Source organism: Haemaphysalis longicornis, unplaced genomic scaffold (assembly GCF_048455015.1).
Source record: "Haemaphysalis longicornis isolate Haplotype H1 unplaced genomic scaffold, Haemaphysalis longicornis Haplotype H1 scaffold_1, whole genome shotgun sequence".
Taxonomy (NCBI): domain Eukaryota; kingdom Metazoa; phylum Arthropoda; class Arachnida; order Ixodida; family Ixodidae; genus Haemaphysalis; species Haemaphysalis longicornis.
In genome coordinates, this window is record NW_027526203.1 from 129,551,229 (window position 1) to 129,567,316 (window position 16,088).

Here is a 16,088-nt window from a genome sequence, read left to right on the forward strand (position 1 = left end):
GACCAGCAAAAAATAACTTGGCTGTTAAAATTGTTTCTGTCAATCATCGTCACACTCGATTATAATTCATTGATTTAACGCGCTTACGTGAGCTGCACATTTGGACAAGGACGAACAGTTGAAAACAACCAAACTTGATGGTGCGCAACATCGTTTTTCACTGTCTCTGTGCTCGTTCAAATGTGCGGCGCACGTTAATATTGAATTCTAGGCGATGTCAACTAGCCCCTGAAGCTTATTCACGTTACTTGCAAAAAATTACTCGGACGCCCGCGCGCATCGCGCACGGCTAATCGAAAGCCCGCTGCGCGCAGTGAGCATCGCATTACGGTCAGCAGCGCCACCTACGCCCGGCTTGAAATGGAGGAGCGGCCTCCGCCTCTCGTTGGCGTCACCTCCCCCTTCTAGCCACCGTAACGCTGGTCTTACGCTCACGTTGGGGAGCCTGCGTGGTTACTCGCCCTCTCCAGCATCGTTGGTTGGCGTAAAGGCAGTGGCGTATGTCGCCGCACACCTAGTACATCAGTTTTATGCTTCCATGTGGTTGGGCCTTTACGACTCATGCGTTCGTTTACAAAGGTGCATGGGTCCAACATATACAGTGTGCATGGGTCCGACAGCGAGCGGGTATATGTCGTCCTGCGCACGCAGTCTGCTGGCGCAGTTAGAGCTGCCGCCAAGGAAGGTGCGGGGGAGTCAACCGGAATGCACTGCTGGGCCCAGAGCTGTTCCCCACAGGGAGCCTGTAGCGGCCACTGTTGCGCGTAGCCACGACGCAGGTCTGCTGGCGGGCCGACCGCCGAGGCTGGCGACGCTGCCAAGGGCTCGCCCACTCGTGGGGGCCCCTCGTCGCCCAAGACGTCGGGCAGCGACTCGTCTGAGCGGCAAGGCCCAGCCGCAGAGGAGGCGGCCGCCGCACGGCCCCGGGGGCCCCAACCACAGGTGGGTGCCCCTGGAGGCCGCTCTGCTGCCCCCAGGAGGGGCAGCTTGCCGGTGTCCATACGAGGGGCCAACTCCATGTGCCACAAACCGGGGGCACTAGTGGAAGTCAGCACAGGCATGCGAGGGCAGGCAGCAGCAGCGCAGATGCCACAGGGGGGAGGGGGGCACAAAATCGGCATTCTTTTTCTTTAGAAACTTGGGATTTCAATTAGGGGTTGGCAAATTACGCGAGAACACGCTAAATATAGTAATTTAAATAAGTTCTCAGCCCAGCTGTCGCATGAGACCACCTGCTACGCCAGCATTTACCTGTGCCCCGATCATACGACGCTTTCGCGTGCTACCTTGAAAGTCGTACTATCGAGGTTCTACCGTAACAGATTATTGCCCTGTTGGGTTTATGCCCTTCCCCTTACTCTATAAGGGTCTTTTGCTACTTCTTTGGGGTTCGTTATGGCAGAGTGGACATTAATTGTGCTCATATAGCATGTAGTAGATGTGTGCGCGAATACATTTAGCTTCAGTGGGGTTGGAGGGATATTTGAGAGGAGTGTACCTCTTGGACATCCCTGGGAAAGCTTTGCCAGTGCCTTCAAGTCCCACCCATAAAGTGTGGGGCTTTGTGGCCAACTTTGCCTGTATGCCACCCTTCCCCACATCAAGGTGGCATTAAAAAAAAACCCTTTCTTATTAGCCTCCCATCCTTGTGATGAAAGTGAAAGCCAATGAGAACTGGCTTTTGGTAGTTGTGCTCAGCTGTTACTTACCTAAATGAATTTTTCGTAAATCAGTGTGCGATGAATTTAGTGTGCCACTTGTTGAACATGCTGTGTGTAGTGTGCTGGTTTTAGTTGTCCTTGCACTACAGCTTTCATCAGCCTCTGCAAGCAGCTCTTGGAAAACAGCCAAGCCAGAAAAATTCGCTGTTCGAAATAAAAACGCATCCTGCCATTGATGCACGCAGGCTGTACTGCTGAAAGTTCTTTTTTGAATTGCAATAGTATTACATATCCTCAGTGTCATACTCCAGTCCACAATGCTGTAGATCATGGTTTCTCAAAGTGGGCTCCACGGAATCTAAGGGTTCTGCAGGCCCCTCCTCAGGGTTCCGCGAGCCACTGATAAATTTTCCCTGGTTCCGCAGTCGCAAAGTCTTATATGGTGAACTTGAGGTGCAATTGATCTAAGGAACCTCCATTACTCACGCCCGAGTGTCAGTAAGCATCTCGGCGCATAACAGAAACGCGCGAGCTGCGCAATAAATCTCGCCAGCAGCTTGTAGCCAGCCAGACTCCGAAAACGGGCCTCGTGGTTAAACTATTGCACTTCAATCTCGGCCTTATATTACCCCCATGTGCATTTATCCTGTTTGGAGATAGGTGCCGCTAGCGTACGCATTCGCGTAAAGTCGACGGGGGAAAAAAAACGATACCCTTGCTTGCTTTTGAATTTATTGCACCTTAATGTAGCATGAACGAATGAAGAATGAAAAATGGCGGGAGGAAGGGGGGGAGGGGGGGGGTTCCTTGGCACTTAACAGAACTTAGGAGGGTTCCCTGGGACCAACATGCTTGAGAACCCCTGCTGTAGATAATTGCGGTACAGTTAAACCTCGATGTAACGAACTTCAATGTAACGAAAACCTCGATGTAACGAACCACGGAATTTTTCGTAACTTCAAGTGTATGCACACCATGTATTTTCACCCTCTGTGTAACGAAGTCCCGTTTGGGGGAATTTCAATGTAACGAAGTTTCATGGAGAACTAGGCACGAAATTTAAGTTGTAGAGGTATATTTTGGGAGACGCAAGCGCCGAAATGGGTCTCAAACGCGAACGGCAACACGGGCCGGCCAATGCCGCGGATGCAGCGAGCCCCTTGCCTACAAACTGCGTGGCGTGCATACACGCCTGGCGCACTGTTTCTCTTTCTGTCGGAGCTTAATCGTCTACGCGGGCCTACGCGGACATCAGCGTGAACCGCACGAAGCGTTTTCTCCCCGCAAAAACTCAAAACGCGTCCCGCAAGCCACAGGCGCGCTGACGCAGCCGCGGAGACAACCCGCGCGATGCGAGTAGCTACAGCGACCGCTTCCAACCGCTCGCTGAAACGCAACTCGAGGGGCAAATGAGAGGGGCACGCGAGAAAAAAAAAAAAAAAGCGGATAACGTTGGCGAAATTTTCACAGTAAAACTGGTAAAACGTCATGCGCGCCGCTTACGAAAGCGCCCATCAAACATCCTCCGCGGTGGTAAGCCTAATCGCCTCTTGCGGGGCCGCCGCCGCCGCATGCCGCCGTTTTGCCCTTCGTTTGCTCAGGCTTGTTGGGTTTCATCGCTGCAGCAAGCATTTGTGCGCGCGTTTTTTTCGGACCCGCGTCCGCGATTTTGCGCCGGCGGCGGCTTCTGCGCCGGGAAGTGACTCGCGCTGCACGCGGCAGTGGGAGGAGCCTGACCAGTTTCGCCATTGGGGAGGCGCGCACCCTATGGCAGGAGCTTCGAAGTGCTCGGGCATGCCGAAGATATTTGATGGGCGCTTTCGTAAGCGGCGCGTATGACGCTTTACAAAGTGAAAATTTCGCCCACGTTATCCGCTTTTATTCTTGCATGCCCCTCTCGTTTGCCACACGAGTTGCGTTTCAGCGAGCGGAAGCAGTCGCTGGAGCTACTCACATCGCGCGGGTTGTCTCCGCGGCTGCGTCAGCGCGCCTGTGGCTTGCGGGGCGTGCTTTTGCGGGGAGAAAACGCTCCATGCGGTTCACTCTGATGCCCGCATAGACGATTAAGCTTCGATAGAAACAGAAAGAGTGCGCCAGTCGTGTATGCGCGCTACGTTTTCTTTTGCAGGAAATGCTTCACGGGATGAACACTTCATTAAAACCGCGAATTTCACTGTAGCGAAATTTCAATGTAACGAAGTAAATTACGAATTTTACCGACTTCGTTACATCGAGGTTTAACTGTAGTAATGCCTTTTGTACGGCTGGAGCATTCACGCAGTGTTCAGATCAAAATGACAAGGATGGTGATAAGCAGCAATCAGTGCCACGGAGCACTTGTCGATTGTCCTTCAGTGCTTTTGACTTTCCGCAAAACCAGACAAGGCAGTTTAATCCCTGCATCGAAAAGTCTTTGCATTGCTCAGTGCAAGATTCCATGCAAACCTGGTGCGTCTTGGCAGGTATAAAAAATGCCGCTGTAGAGAATTATGCCGGCATTCTCTTCAGTCCAACCTCCCGTGTTTCCTCTGCGCGCCCAGGGGCTGCCCACCGAGCAGGAAGCCAGGGATGGCTCTGGGGCGTCCCTGGCTGATTGCAGAGCTGCGCTGCCGGGCGTCATGTCGGCGAGCATCGAGAGCTGCCGGGAGTCATCGTCAGACTCTGGAAAGGAGCAGGTAGGCAGGCACCATCTATGCCAGCATGCTGAGCTCTAGAGCGGACTGGAGCACGAGGTCGCGGGTTCGATTCCCGGCCGCGGCGGCCGCTTTTCTGATGGAGGCGAAAAGCAAAAACGCCTGTGTGCACGAGATTTCGGCGCACGTTAAAGATCCCCAGGTGGTCAAAATTAATCTGGAGCCCTCCACTACGGTGCGCCTCATCGTCTGCGTTGCGTCGGCGCGTTAAACCCTACAATCAATCAATCTAGAGCGGACTGCACGCCGAATTGATTGGGCCCACAATCACGTGACCAGTGGCTGCTGTCGTATTGTGCATGCAAGGTGATAGTAGGCTTTGTGTGTGCAGCAAAACATTTGGCTCAAATCAAGGCGAGCATTCCGCCCGTCTGGTAATGCTTGCTAGCTCGGGGTATTTTAAAAACAGCGAAGGGTGACTATTAATTTTTTATTCTTATGAAAAACTGAAAACGGCCTAACAAGCGTTACCAGTCGTATTATTCGTATTTTTTGATGGCACAAGCTATTATTTGGATAAGTGTGAGAGGTGACGATGCCCCTTTTCACACTTTTGTCATTTTCTACGTTATGAAGCAACTGCTGCTGCTGCTGCTGCTGCATTTCCAGATGCATAATAACCCACAACCCACGTGGTGCTCATGGAAAAAGAAAAATAGTTGGCCACGCCGTGAACCACCAAAGCAATGTTTAAACCCTAAAAGGATTTCTCGCACAATTTCTTGACTCCCATGGTGAAATATATTGGCCATACAGTTTACTCTTTTATGTCTGTATGGAAGCATCGTCTGGTGATGCAAAAAATGCAGGGCCGTCAAGCTGCCTGCCCTCTTGCCTCTTCATCTCACTTTTTGCGTTAGAGGCAGGCCTGCTGCAATAAAAGCAGTAGTGTCCACAGGACAGTGCAAGGGAGACAACGGAAAGGCGAAATTCACACAGTATTTTTACTTGGCGGCAGCATATTCTCGCAACCCAGATGTTTTCAAATGTCTTTTCAAGCAGGCATCCCACTAAAAAGAAAAAAACTTGGGAATTTTTCAATTGGAAACAATTGAATTTCTGGTTCTGTTTCCGATTCAGGGTGTCTACCAACCTGGAAAACAGGGAAAACCGGGAATTCTCAGGGATTTTGAATAGTCTGGAGAAACTCGCGGAAATCTCATGGAATTTGTGCTTCTATCAGGGAAAATTAGCTGTACTTTATAAAGGAAGCGAAATTCAGGCGTATTTGCTGGTTCAAGTAACAGCAAGTCAAAAGTGGACAGCCCTCCAGAGCCGTCGCTGATGGTGCCGTCTGAAGTCACTGGTTCCAGTGAGAACTAGCTTCATACAGCTTGCAAGTCACCCCCCCTCCAGATCCCCTGTACGCTCACCTTGTGTTCTGGCGTGTTTCCCAGACTCCTGAAAGGCGGAAGAAAACGTTTCGCGTTCCGGTAGCTTGTTGTGGCAGCGCAAGGGAGTCTAGAGGGGTAGGGGCAGTAGTAGCTTTCAATCCTATGCTGGAACACCTGGCACCATCTACTGTGGTTTCTAGTTATGTGATGCACGTTGCGAATCTTTGAGTTGTGAATCTGGCGTAATAATAAAAACACACTTGTCGAAATTTTCAACTTTAAAAGTTCGCAGCTGTGTTCAAAATACGTCTTAAAAATATAGACATTGTACCCCGTTTTTTTAGAATTACTTGTAAGTGCTAGCCGGCACTATATTCCACTATGTGCCAAAAGAACTTTACGTGGCGTCACCATAGCGAAGTGTAGTTGAGGTGTTTCTGATTTCCAATGGGAATCCCAAATAAACTCCTTCCACTCATCCTGCGCAGAGCTTTGATGCTGGAAGTATTGCGGTGTTTAACGGCACCTAACGTGACGGTGTTTAAGATGCAGGGGTCCCTCATTCAAACCAAAATAAACTCTTTGAAGCAGTGAAATACAGCAGTGAAGCATTGAGTGCAAGCTGAGAACGTGGGAGTATTTTTCTACCTTTTTTTTTTTTATATTTCATTCACTGTGAATTTTACTACCACTCTGTTATGTTTCCTTTTTGAATTAGGTTAGCATTCTAACTTTATTATGTCATATTTTATTTTATAAGGGGCTTTTTAGAGGGTGAAAGCAACTGGTGAAGTGGTGTCAGCCCGTGTTGACGTAAAACAGATTTCTGTGTCACTCAGGGAGTTTATCAGAAAGACTCAGGGAAAACCTGGAAAACTCGAGGAATTTGAAAATGTCAACTTGGTAGACACCCTGCAATTGGGGCCTGTTGGTTGCTGGAGTCACATTGAAAACATTTGAACCACTGCAGTCAATTGGCTGCAATAGGCTCTAGCCCATTTGAACACCAGCTGCACTGTGCTGTGGCCTATCTGGCCACTGCACAGTGGGTTCAGTGAGTTACTCAAAACAATGGCGCCCCACTATCGTTGAAAAACCACAAAGCCCTTATTGGTTTTATTGTGCAGGAATAAAAATGTCCATTGGCTGTCCGGTGTATCCCTCGAGTCACAGCTACAAGATTTGAAAATAATAAGATATTTTACATTACAGGGATAGTATAAAACTTGCCTGGCATGCATTAGACATTTGCAAAATCAGCAGTAAATAACTGGTCCCAACTTGTAAACTCGACCTGGTCACATGTGGCTGTTACTGGTACTACTCGCCTTTCCAGCAAATGGAGCCTTGGCTGAAATGTTTCAATGCAACATGTTAGAAAGAAAAGGCAGCAGGCAGGCAGCAGTTTCATGGGAAAAGAGAATCCCAGCGGCAGGTCAAAGGCCACTTCACGTTGTGTGAAAACACGAAGAGCTCCACAGGTGATGCCGCAGCTTTAGAACAAATAAACCCATGTGCAGAGAAAAAAAAAAAAGGTGGCTGCGTGCTAAAGAAACTGAATGATTGGACGACCAAGCTGCTGCTCTAGTAACTCATTTCTGAATGTTAGAAGCGTTGTTCAGAAGTGTTTATTGATGGAGTACTTCGGCTTAATATTATGACACATATTTATAATGTGGGTTTAATGTATTTTCATTTCCTTTTTAAGCTTGGCAGCTTCAACTGTTGCGTATACTATGTCAAGTATGATACAAAGCTTAGGAATAGGGACGCGAAGTTGTCACAGCCACTCGTTCGGTGAGCTCATTGGTCAAAATTTGGAGATAACCGCTCACAAGAATTATTTCACTGTTTATCACCTTAAGTATGTATGCTATAAAAAAATTCCTGAATTCCTAACTGCTGAGAATGATAGATTGATTGATTGTAGGGTTTTAACGTGCCGACGCAGCGCAGGCGATGAGGCGCGCCGTAGTGGAGGGCTCCGCATTAATTTTGACCACCCGGGGATCTTTAACGTCTCCGAAATCTGGCACACACAGGCGTTTTTGCTTTTCGCCTCCATCAGAAAAGCGGCTGCCGCGGCCGGGAATCGAACCCGTGACCTCGTGCTCAGCAGCGCAACGCCTTAGCCACTGAGCCACCGCGGCGGGTCTGCCGAGAATGGAGGATCAGACTCTTGCTTTATGTTACAAGTGTTGAGGGCATTCATCGTGAGCCAGTGGTTGCAACGATAAATTTTTAGTCAGGTGTCAGTACGGCAACATTGCTTCTCGAGTGCAAAAAGTGGACCTCATTGATGGGATGCATTTAATGACTACATTGCTCCCCTTATAGCTTGGGCATTGCTTCGGCGCGTTAAGCATCTCAATTTCTTTGCTTTTTTTACGGGGATGGGGACATTGCCTGGACAAAAGAAATAACATCATAGGATACCAAGGGAAGCTGCTTTCAATAGGTATGACCATACCAGATGGACGACAAAAGCATGCAATAATGTTTGCTTTTGGTACTGAGTTTACGGCTTGGAAAAATTTCATTCTTTTGCTATGTCGATTTGTTCGCTAAAGCAACTTAACTATATGTGGCAACCAATGTGGGCCGGTTCTGTATTTATGGAATTGTAATGCACATGTGCGATCTATGGCCAGAAAACAAAACTGCAAGATATTTTCAGCACAGGGCAAACTGTTTACGAATATATGAACCTCTTGTTACTCAGCTAGGGCCTGATCGCTGTGGAATGGCAGCGTGAACACGTGTCACGTCTCCAACTCAGCTGCCCAAAATGCAAAGTGAACTTCTGTGTTGAAGCTGTTGGTGTGGGCTGTGCACACAATGCAATAGCAGCAAAGTGGTGCACGTGCTGACAGTCACTTGAGAAAAAAAAAAAAACGCCATTTGATCACTCATTGCAAGGGTTAAGGCTTGGGCGAGTTGGTGCATGATTATAAAAGGGGAACAGCGCAAGGAATAAGCCTCAGTTGTAAGTCAGCGCTCGTGTTTGTCACCTCCTTCTTCTTGTGTCTTGTCTGAGTTTGCGCTGTTCCCCTTTTATGATCACTCATTGCTTGACCTTGTTAGTTGTGCGTGCTAGTTATAGGATTTCTTAAGCATTTATGTGGTGTTGTTCATTTCTTTGCTGCTGGGAGTATGCCTTGCTAACAGATAGACGCATGATTACAGTACACGGGTCCAGTGGCGTGAAATTTAGCACGCCAATTAGTACAAGAGTAGCAAGGCTTGAACTACAATATATTCCCATCTTGTGTGTCTATGTGCGTAATGAATAGCCTGGGAAAAGAAAAAAAAAGCATGGACTTGCGCTGGGACACACCTCTGCACTGTGTGAATTTCATTCTCTAAACGCTAGCCACTGTGGAGCAGTTTGCTTTCCCAGCCAGCCAAACATTATTTTCTAGTTGTGTGCAATAGTGAGGCCTTGTGAAGGAGTTTGCCAGTGCAGGAAATCAGTGCCGGCATGCAGGTTAAACTAAAGCAACCAGTAGAGTCATTTTATTTCGTGCGAAATACTACAAAAGATGGCGGGCAGTGGTGGCTGCTCTCCAGGTGGCCCCCCTTGGCTAGCAGGTGGCTCCGCCTGGAGGCAACGATGGAGGAGTCCAACACATCACATGAATGTGGACCCCTGGCCTGCACAGCCGAGTCGTTCAGTGTCGTTCGAGGCTTCAGGCTCAGTGTCGTTCAGGCCCAGCATCGTTCGAGGCTTCCCGAAGCACACATCCTGAAAGTGCGCTGCCACTTGAGGCCCGGAAGAAATGGCTACATCCGAAAGAAACATGCGCTGCGCCAGAGTTTGATGGGTGAACTTGTCTGGAAGCGTTGCCAGCTACCACATGTGCAGGATGCGTGTCACGGTCCATAGACAGGCCCTCTACTTCCTGCAAGACTTGACGATTGTAGGCACCCATTTCGGGCAAGGGCAGTACGCCCACCAGATGTTAAGGGAAGGACGAAGGGGTGCTTTCCCAGCTCAACAGACGACCTTTGATGCTCGCAGTGTTGGCGCTGGGGCAAACCATGCAATTCTTGCACGTTTGTGACCCCAGTTGCCAGTGAGTAAACAGTGTGGCACAAAGTGTGGTCAGGGAACAAACGTGTGTTAAGGACGTATTAGTAGAAATTGAGAAGAAGAAATGGGCGTGGGCAGGGCATGTAATGCGAAGGCAAGATAACCGTAACAGAGTGGATCCTTAGAGAAGGCAAGCGTTGCAGGGGCGGCAAAAGGTTAGATGGGCATATGAGATCAAGAAGTTTGCGGGGATAAATTGGTCACAGTTGGCACAGGACCGAGGTAATTGGAGATCTATGTGAGAGGCCTTTTCCATGCAGTGGGCGTAGACGGGCTGATGCTGATAATGAAACAATGTGGGTTTTTTGTCATCCAATGTTCACAGATAAGGCCCGAGAAAAAGACCCGGAGCTGCAGGATATCGAGAGGAGCTGCTCCAAAGGTACCTCGAGAGCTCGGTAAGAGGTACCGCCACTCTTTCGTGTTGTGCTTCCTGGTGGAGCTAAGTAGGAAGGAAATGCCAGAAACGTGAAAACGGGTGCCGACGCCCCACACGCTTTCAGGTACTACGGTTTGTGACGTCACAATATTTGTGCACGGTGAGAGCTCACTGGAGAAGCATCTGTAAAGGTTGTTCCTAAAATAAACAGCGCTGATGTGGTTGAGCATGTGAAATAAATGTAAATCAAAGCATTCCGTGAGGTGGAGTAATCTAAAAAAATGCAGACAACAGATTTTATACACTGCGAGACAAGCTGCTTCCCTCATGCTCGTCAGCCATCATGCTGCCCGTTTCGTTTTTTAAAAAAAGCAATGGTGCGCAATTCGCGAAGTCGGAAGCCTACCACGGTGAACGCCTGAGCGTCTGCAAGCAGGCAGGAAGCGGCAAAGGGACAAGATGCACTCCGACCCGCCGTTGCACCTAATCCATTCTCTGCATGCGGATGTTGCTATTGGTAAGGCATGCCCACACCCGGTTCGAACCTTATCGCCCGTGAAAGGTTAGGGTACTTACTGCACGAGGTTATCCGACTGATCCGAATTTGTGCTCTACCACTTGCTGCGAGCCGCCGTTGATAAATAATCCGTACATTGTGCGCGCATAGCTCTACCCTTGTTATGTTTGGGCCTGGTGGAGCCGCCCCAAAGTTGGGCCGTTCGGCCACGAAGACTACTCAAGAAAGCTGCAAGAAGCGTGTGTGATATCAATGGCGCGTTGCGTGAGAGTAGAGGATATGAGATGGACGTGATCGCCAGACGAGCCTAGATGAAGGCTGCCGCTTGAGCGATGCCTAGCCGGGCAGCCACTGTTGCACGATATTTGGAATGGCATTTGTCGCTGCTTTGTTCACGGCCAGCGTGAAGTCTGGGTGTCTGGTGTAGGCGGGCAGAATGGCCGTGAGAGCGGTGAAAAGCATTTCTCGTTCGGTGGGTGACATATAATAAAAGTGAAAGCCAGCCTCCTTGGTCAGAGAAAAGTTCTCGGTGGTCGGCCATGCCTTGGTGATGCAAAAACTACTGTTGCCAGACCGCACCGGTGCCTCGCTCCTACTTTGTGACGCAATGGTTACGTCACGAAAAAAATGAAAGGTAAGCGGGAGAGATAAATGCCAGCTTTCTTTGCAGATTTCTCAGGAAATAATGCATTGTTGCTCGTCAAACAAAAGCTAAGAGTGCTATGAAACGTTTGATCTTTCAGTTAAAACAAAACTTTAAAGCAGTGTACCAGTGAATGGTGGTAGAGATAGCTAATGCACTTTTCCCAGGAGGTATAGGTGGTGTGGTATAGTATACCCATTGCGATGGCTCTGTGGCTAAGGTGTTGTGCAGCTGAGCTCAAATTGATGCGGGTTCGATTACAGCTGCGACAGCCATTTCTTCTATGAAGAAAAAATGAAAACGCCAGAGTGTCAAGATTTAGACGCATGTTTAAGATCTCCAAAGCACTATGGTATGGTGTGCCTCCTAGGGAGGTGTAGGCTTGGGCAACAAAACATTTACAATCTGAGCTATGCGGTGTGCTGCATGCATCTGCCCCTTCATACTGCAGCTCCCGAGAGATGTGTGGAGGCTTATGTTAGTCCTGTCACAGCCAGAATATAAAGCGCAATCTCTCTTTGTGAGTTGTGCGCATGAGAAAAGCCATCGAGGTTATGATTGAATAAATTCTCTTATGCTGTTCATCTGAAAAAACTGCCATACGTGTAAGTAGGTGGCTAATTTTTCTCCTCTCGGGTGTAAGTTGTGAAATAAAAAAAGGTTTGGTAAGCGTGTGAAACGGTGTAGCAGAGTGTGAGGTGGTGGCGCTCTGTCGGGGGACGGAGGTGGGGGCAGCCCTTGCAGTGAGGGTGCCCGTGGCGGTGGCCGTGCGCAGGGGCCCGGCCCAAGTCTGCCGCCACGTGGGCGCCCGGCCCGGCCAGCGTGGCCGGGTGGGCCCACCCGCCGCCCCGGGCCCCGGCGCAGTCCTTCCAGAGCCTGAGGCCGTCCCAGGAGGACTCGCACCGCTGCTCGGGGCAGGTGGTGCGCGTGCCGCCGTTCACCATCAAGCCGGACGCCCCGGGGCCCAGCAGCAGCAGCAACAACAACAGCCGGGCGGACGACCACTCCTCGCCGGATGCCTGCTCGCCCGACTTTGTGGCCGCCATCGACGCCGAGTCCAACCTGGTCAGCCACTGCCTGCAGGTGAGCAGCGGCGCAGCCGGTGGGCAGCGGCCGCGGCAGCCACGGCCCCGTGTGCAGGAGGCGGAGCTGCTGGAGCGCGAGCTGTCGCGGAAGCTGCGCAAGCAGAAGCGGGACCCGTACAGCCGGCCGCCTCCCCCCCTGCTGCACCGGCGGCGGCCGCCCCCTGCGGCTTCAGCGGGGAGCCCCGTGGCCAGGCCCCCCGCAACTGCCGCGAGTGCGGCTCGCCGCAGGGCGGCCTCTTCGGAGTCCAGGCCGCCCCCGAGGGTGTCGGGCATTGCAGTGTCCGCCAAGCCGGCCAGCCGCCGGTGATCGGCCCACTCAAAGGAGGGCCCTTTCCACGGCTCCAAGTGTTTGCTGCACCAGTGACCGCAACTTCATAGCGGGTGTTCTTTGTTTGTGAGACACAAACTGCCCACTTCAGCTGTGATTTTGCGCATGAAAAACACCTTTAGTCAGGGGGCCCTTCTTGTGCAGAGTGAAACCACTTTGTAATAATGTAGTGAGTCAAACCTCGTTACTATAGCCACGGCGGGCATGTAGCCAATTGCCAGGTAGAACCCAGTGAATCTCAAGTTCGCGTTTCCTTTCCTTGAAGGTTATAATAGGGGAAAACCCCTAAGGCCGGTGCACTTTATGCAACAAAACATCCAGCCACTAAGCCCATTTTTGCCCCCCTCCTCAGAACTCATTGCGTCTAAGAGAGTGATCGAGTGTGACACACAATGGGAACTCTCTTTCAGGGTGAGCTCTCCTGTCTGCCCTTGATGGTTGCGCTCCTGGCCTCTAAAGCACAGCTGCATCCGAGCTAGCATTGGAAGCCACCATGTGGCCTTCAACAGGCAGTGCCTGCGCTTCAGGGCATTGAGAAAAGGGGCATTTGTTCATTTAGCGAGGGTCCACATAGCGTGCAGCACAATGTTAGTGACCGGTGGGCGCTTCACATTTATTAATTAAGTAGTGCGGGAGAGATCAGTTCATTTCAACTTTGCCCAAAAGGCGGGAAACCAAACAGCAGCACTTTGCAATGCCATTTTGGCACGTGTTCAAGCATGTATTGCACCACACTCACATCTAGTTTTATCGATTGTCGCACCCGATGCACTTTTGTTGTGACGAGGCTCAACCACAGCTGCCAGCTGGAAGCAGCAACGCTTTGAGCTCCACATGCAGCATCCTGAAGATAGGCCCAGGTCTGGGCCCACTCGGGGTTCTTCTTGGGCACAACGCCAGCATGCTGCGTGTAAATGATGCAGGCAGCAAGACCAAGCATGTCTTTTTCCTAACCTAAACTGCACACGTTCATTTTGCAGTGCTCAACGTGCTTTCTCAGGTGTTCCGTTGAATGCAGTGTCGCATTTCGACTTGCTGTTACGGAAAGGGTTTTCTATTTCGTATGATGTAGTATGTGTGCAATTATTTGTGTGTGTTATGTTCTTGAATAGGGCTGATATAAACTAGGGAGACGTAACAATGTGCAATATTGCGTGTTCTTGTGCAATTTTATAGCTGTACTTTTAGTGCATTTTGTGCTCATACGAATTAGGGAGACGTACCAATATAGTTTTTCATTACATATTCTGATGGAGTTTTATTGCTGTCTTCTCAGTGTGTCTGAAAAACATTTTTGATAGGACCAAACATTCTCATGCACATATTGAAGCACCAGTTTAGGCTATCTTTTGTTTCTTGCTTTTTGCTACAGTCATTTACGTGTGCAATGAAGTGTTCTGCCAGCCTCTGGGTTCATTATCATGTGGCTTGGTCATCTCAGTCAGCATAGACAGCAAAACCATCAACATAGTTTGCTTGTCCCTGTCACATATATGCCACAAAATGGGTGTAAATGCTCCATGTGACTGTCCATAAGTGCTGCTTTAGCTCTGCCAGTGAGCAGGTTTCTGCAGCCAAGGTTTTTAGATGTACAGGGGGGATTAAAAGAAATACGAACAGCATAGCCCACAGCATCCGACGTATGCCGCACCGTCTGGCTGCTCTGTCAGTAAACTGCGCGCATGCGTAGTTCTTTCAGAGCGTTTGAGAGTGTAGCCTGCTGTTAGGCAAAATACTTGATGAAGAATGACACTGGTCATTTATTTTGAGGCATGTTTTTATACTCTGTTGCCACTGAGTATCCGGTTATCTGGTACATTTGGGAGCCAAGCGCACAGCAGGCTGATTGCAGCTAGCAGGATGCCCCTCAACGATCACCCTGCTCAGTGGCGACGCAGCGTGAAAAGGTGCCTCAAAATAAACGACCGGCGTCGCTTCTTGGTCAAGCATTTCCCATAAACGTAGGCCACACTCTCAAAGAAGTGTGCATGCGCGCAGTTTACCGACTTTGCAGCCAGATGGTGCAGCATGCGTCGGAGGCTGTGTGCTCCGTTGCATTGCTTTCAATTCCCCCTGTACCAACAGACAGGCATTGCACAGCACAAGCAACGAAGACATTTTTGGGCCATTTACAGGCCACGTGTTGTGACGCCCAAGCGGGGGAGCATTTCAGCTCCCCACGTCGCCTCTGCAGCTGCTCACAGCAAGCGGCACCGTTTATTGGGAGTGAAGTCAGCAGTGTTGTGTTGGGTCGGTGTCCTTGTGCACACTTCATAAAAATGATGCCCATTTGTGCTCGCATCTCTTACAGTGATCTCATGTTGTCATCAGTTTTTAGTTTAATCCAAAGCATGGGGGCTTTCGCAGTTTGGTGGAGACTGCTAGCACGTGTGGCGCCCTCTGTTGGGGCAAGGGTGAAGTGGACACTACTGCGTAATTCATTTCGTCTTTGTGCTGCCTGGGTGCAAGTACATTTAGGACACTCGCTGGTGGCCACGGTCAGCCCCAGCACCTGGGTAATTCTGCAGTCTCAAGGACCATGCTCTGTCGATGTCAGTACCATATGTGCCATTCATTTGCCATCTAAAAGAATGACAAATCTTTTCCAAAATCTCAAACCTTTTTCTCCTTGATGGTGTTGTTTTCTGCCGTTGAATTTAAGGCACCCAAAAAAAAACCTTGACACACAGCTTCTCACAAACAGCTGGAAAAAATTTCCAGGGTGTTTCATCGCTTGTACCAAAGATTTGAATCGAAGTTTTTGCATATTGAAGCATCAAAACTAAACAGCACCAATCATCCAGGTGATGTCTGGCCAGTGCCATCCAATTTTTCAATTTTGATTGGTTAAAAAATATCAATAATCAACTTTTCGGCAAGTAAATTGCGCCTGCTGAAAAATGACGAGTTATAAAGTTCATAAGGAATACTGAGTAAAATGGCAGAAATGCAATTGCTGCACCAATTGCACCAAACTGCCCAAAGGCAGAGCTGGCTGCTTGAAGTATTTTGCGGCCAACCTGCACCAAACCTTGTTTTTGTGATTTTAAGAAATGAAATAAACCACTTAAAAGCTTGCAGTACCTTGCATTTGAAAGCAACAGGGTCATTTATCCTTTTTTTGTTGTTCTTTATGCTTCCCTTACTTTATTTCCCCATTTTTTACCCAAATAAACTGCAGCCACCGTATGCGCTGTGTTTAAGAGAACAGCTGCTGTCTCCCAAGCTTGCAGTTTCTGCTGCTAGCGGGGTGCTTAGTACCGGGCCCTCTTCCAGGTGGTGCTGTTTCGCTCTTGAGCATCGATAGCACTGGCAAAGGGAAAAAGGGGGCAAGCTTCACAGCAATGAAACCTCA

At 49.6% G+C, this 16,088-nt stretch overlaps 1 protein-coding gene across 3 annotated transcripts in view; it reads left to right on the forward strand.

Moving 5' to 3' along the window:
- LOC144179881 (uncharacterized) overlaps positions 1–15,813 on the forward strand; it is a 54,425-nt gene extending 38,612 nt beyond the window's left edge. For 2 of the 3 annotated variants that reach the window (XM_077708308.1, XM_077708316.1), the window contains exons 13-16: positions 769–942; positions 4,202–4,336; positions 10,107–10,179; positions 12,096–15,813. In XM_077708308.1, coding sequence (XP_077564434.1) covers positions 769–942; positions 4,202–4,336; positions 10,107–10,179; positions 12,096–12,712 — 999 coding nt within the window. In that variant the 3' untranslated portion in view covers positions 12,713–15,813. The remainder of the gene's footprint in view (positions 1–768; positions 943–4,201; positions 4,337–10,106; positions 10,180–12,095) is intronic. The other variant, XM_077708323.1, reaches the window with a different exon arrangement.
- The last annotated feature ends 275 nt before the right edge of the window (positions 15,814–16,088 follow it).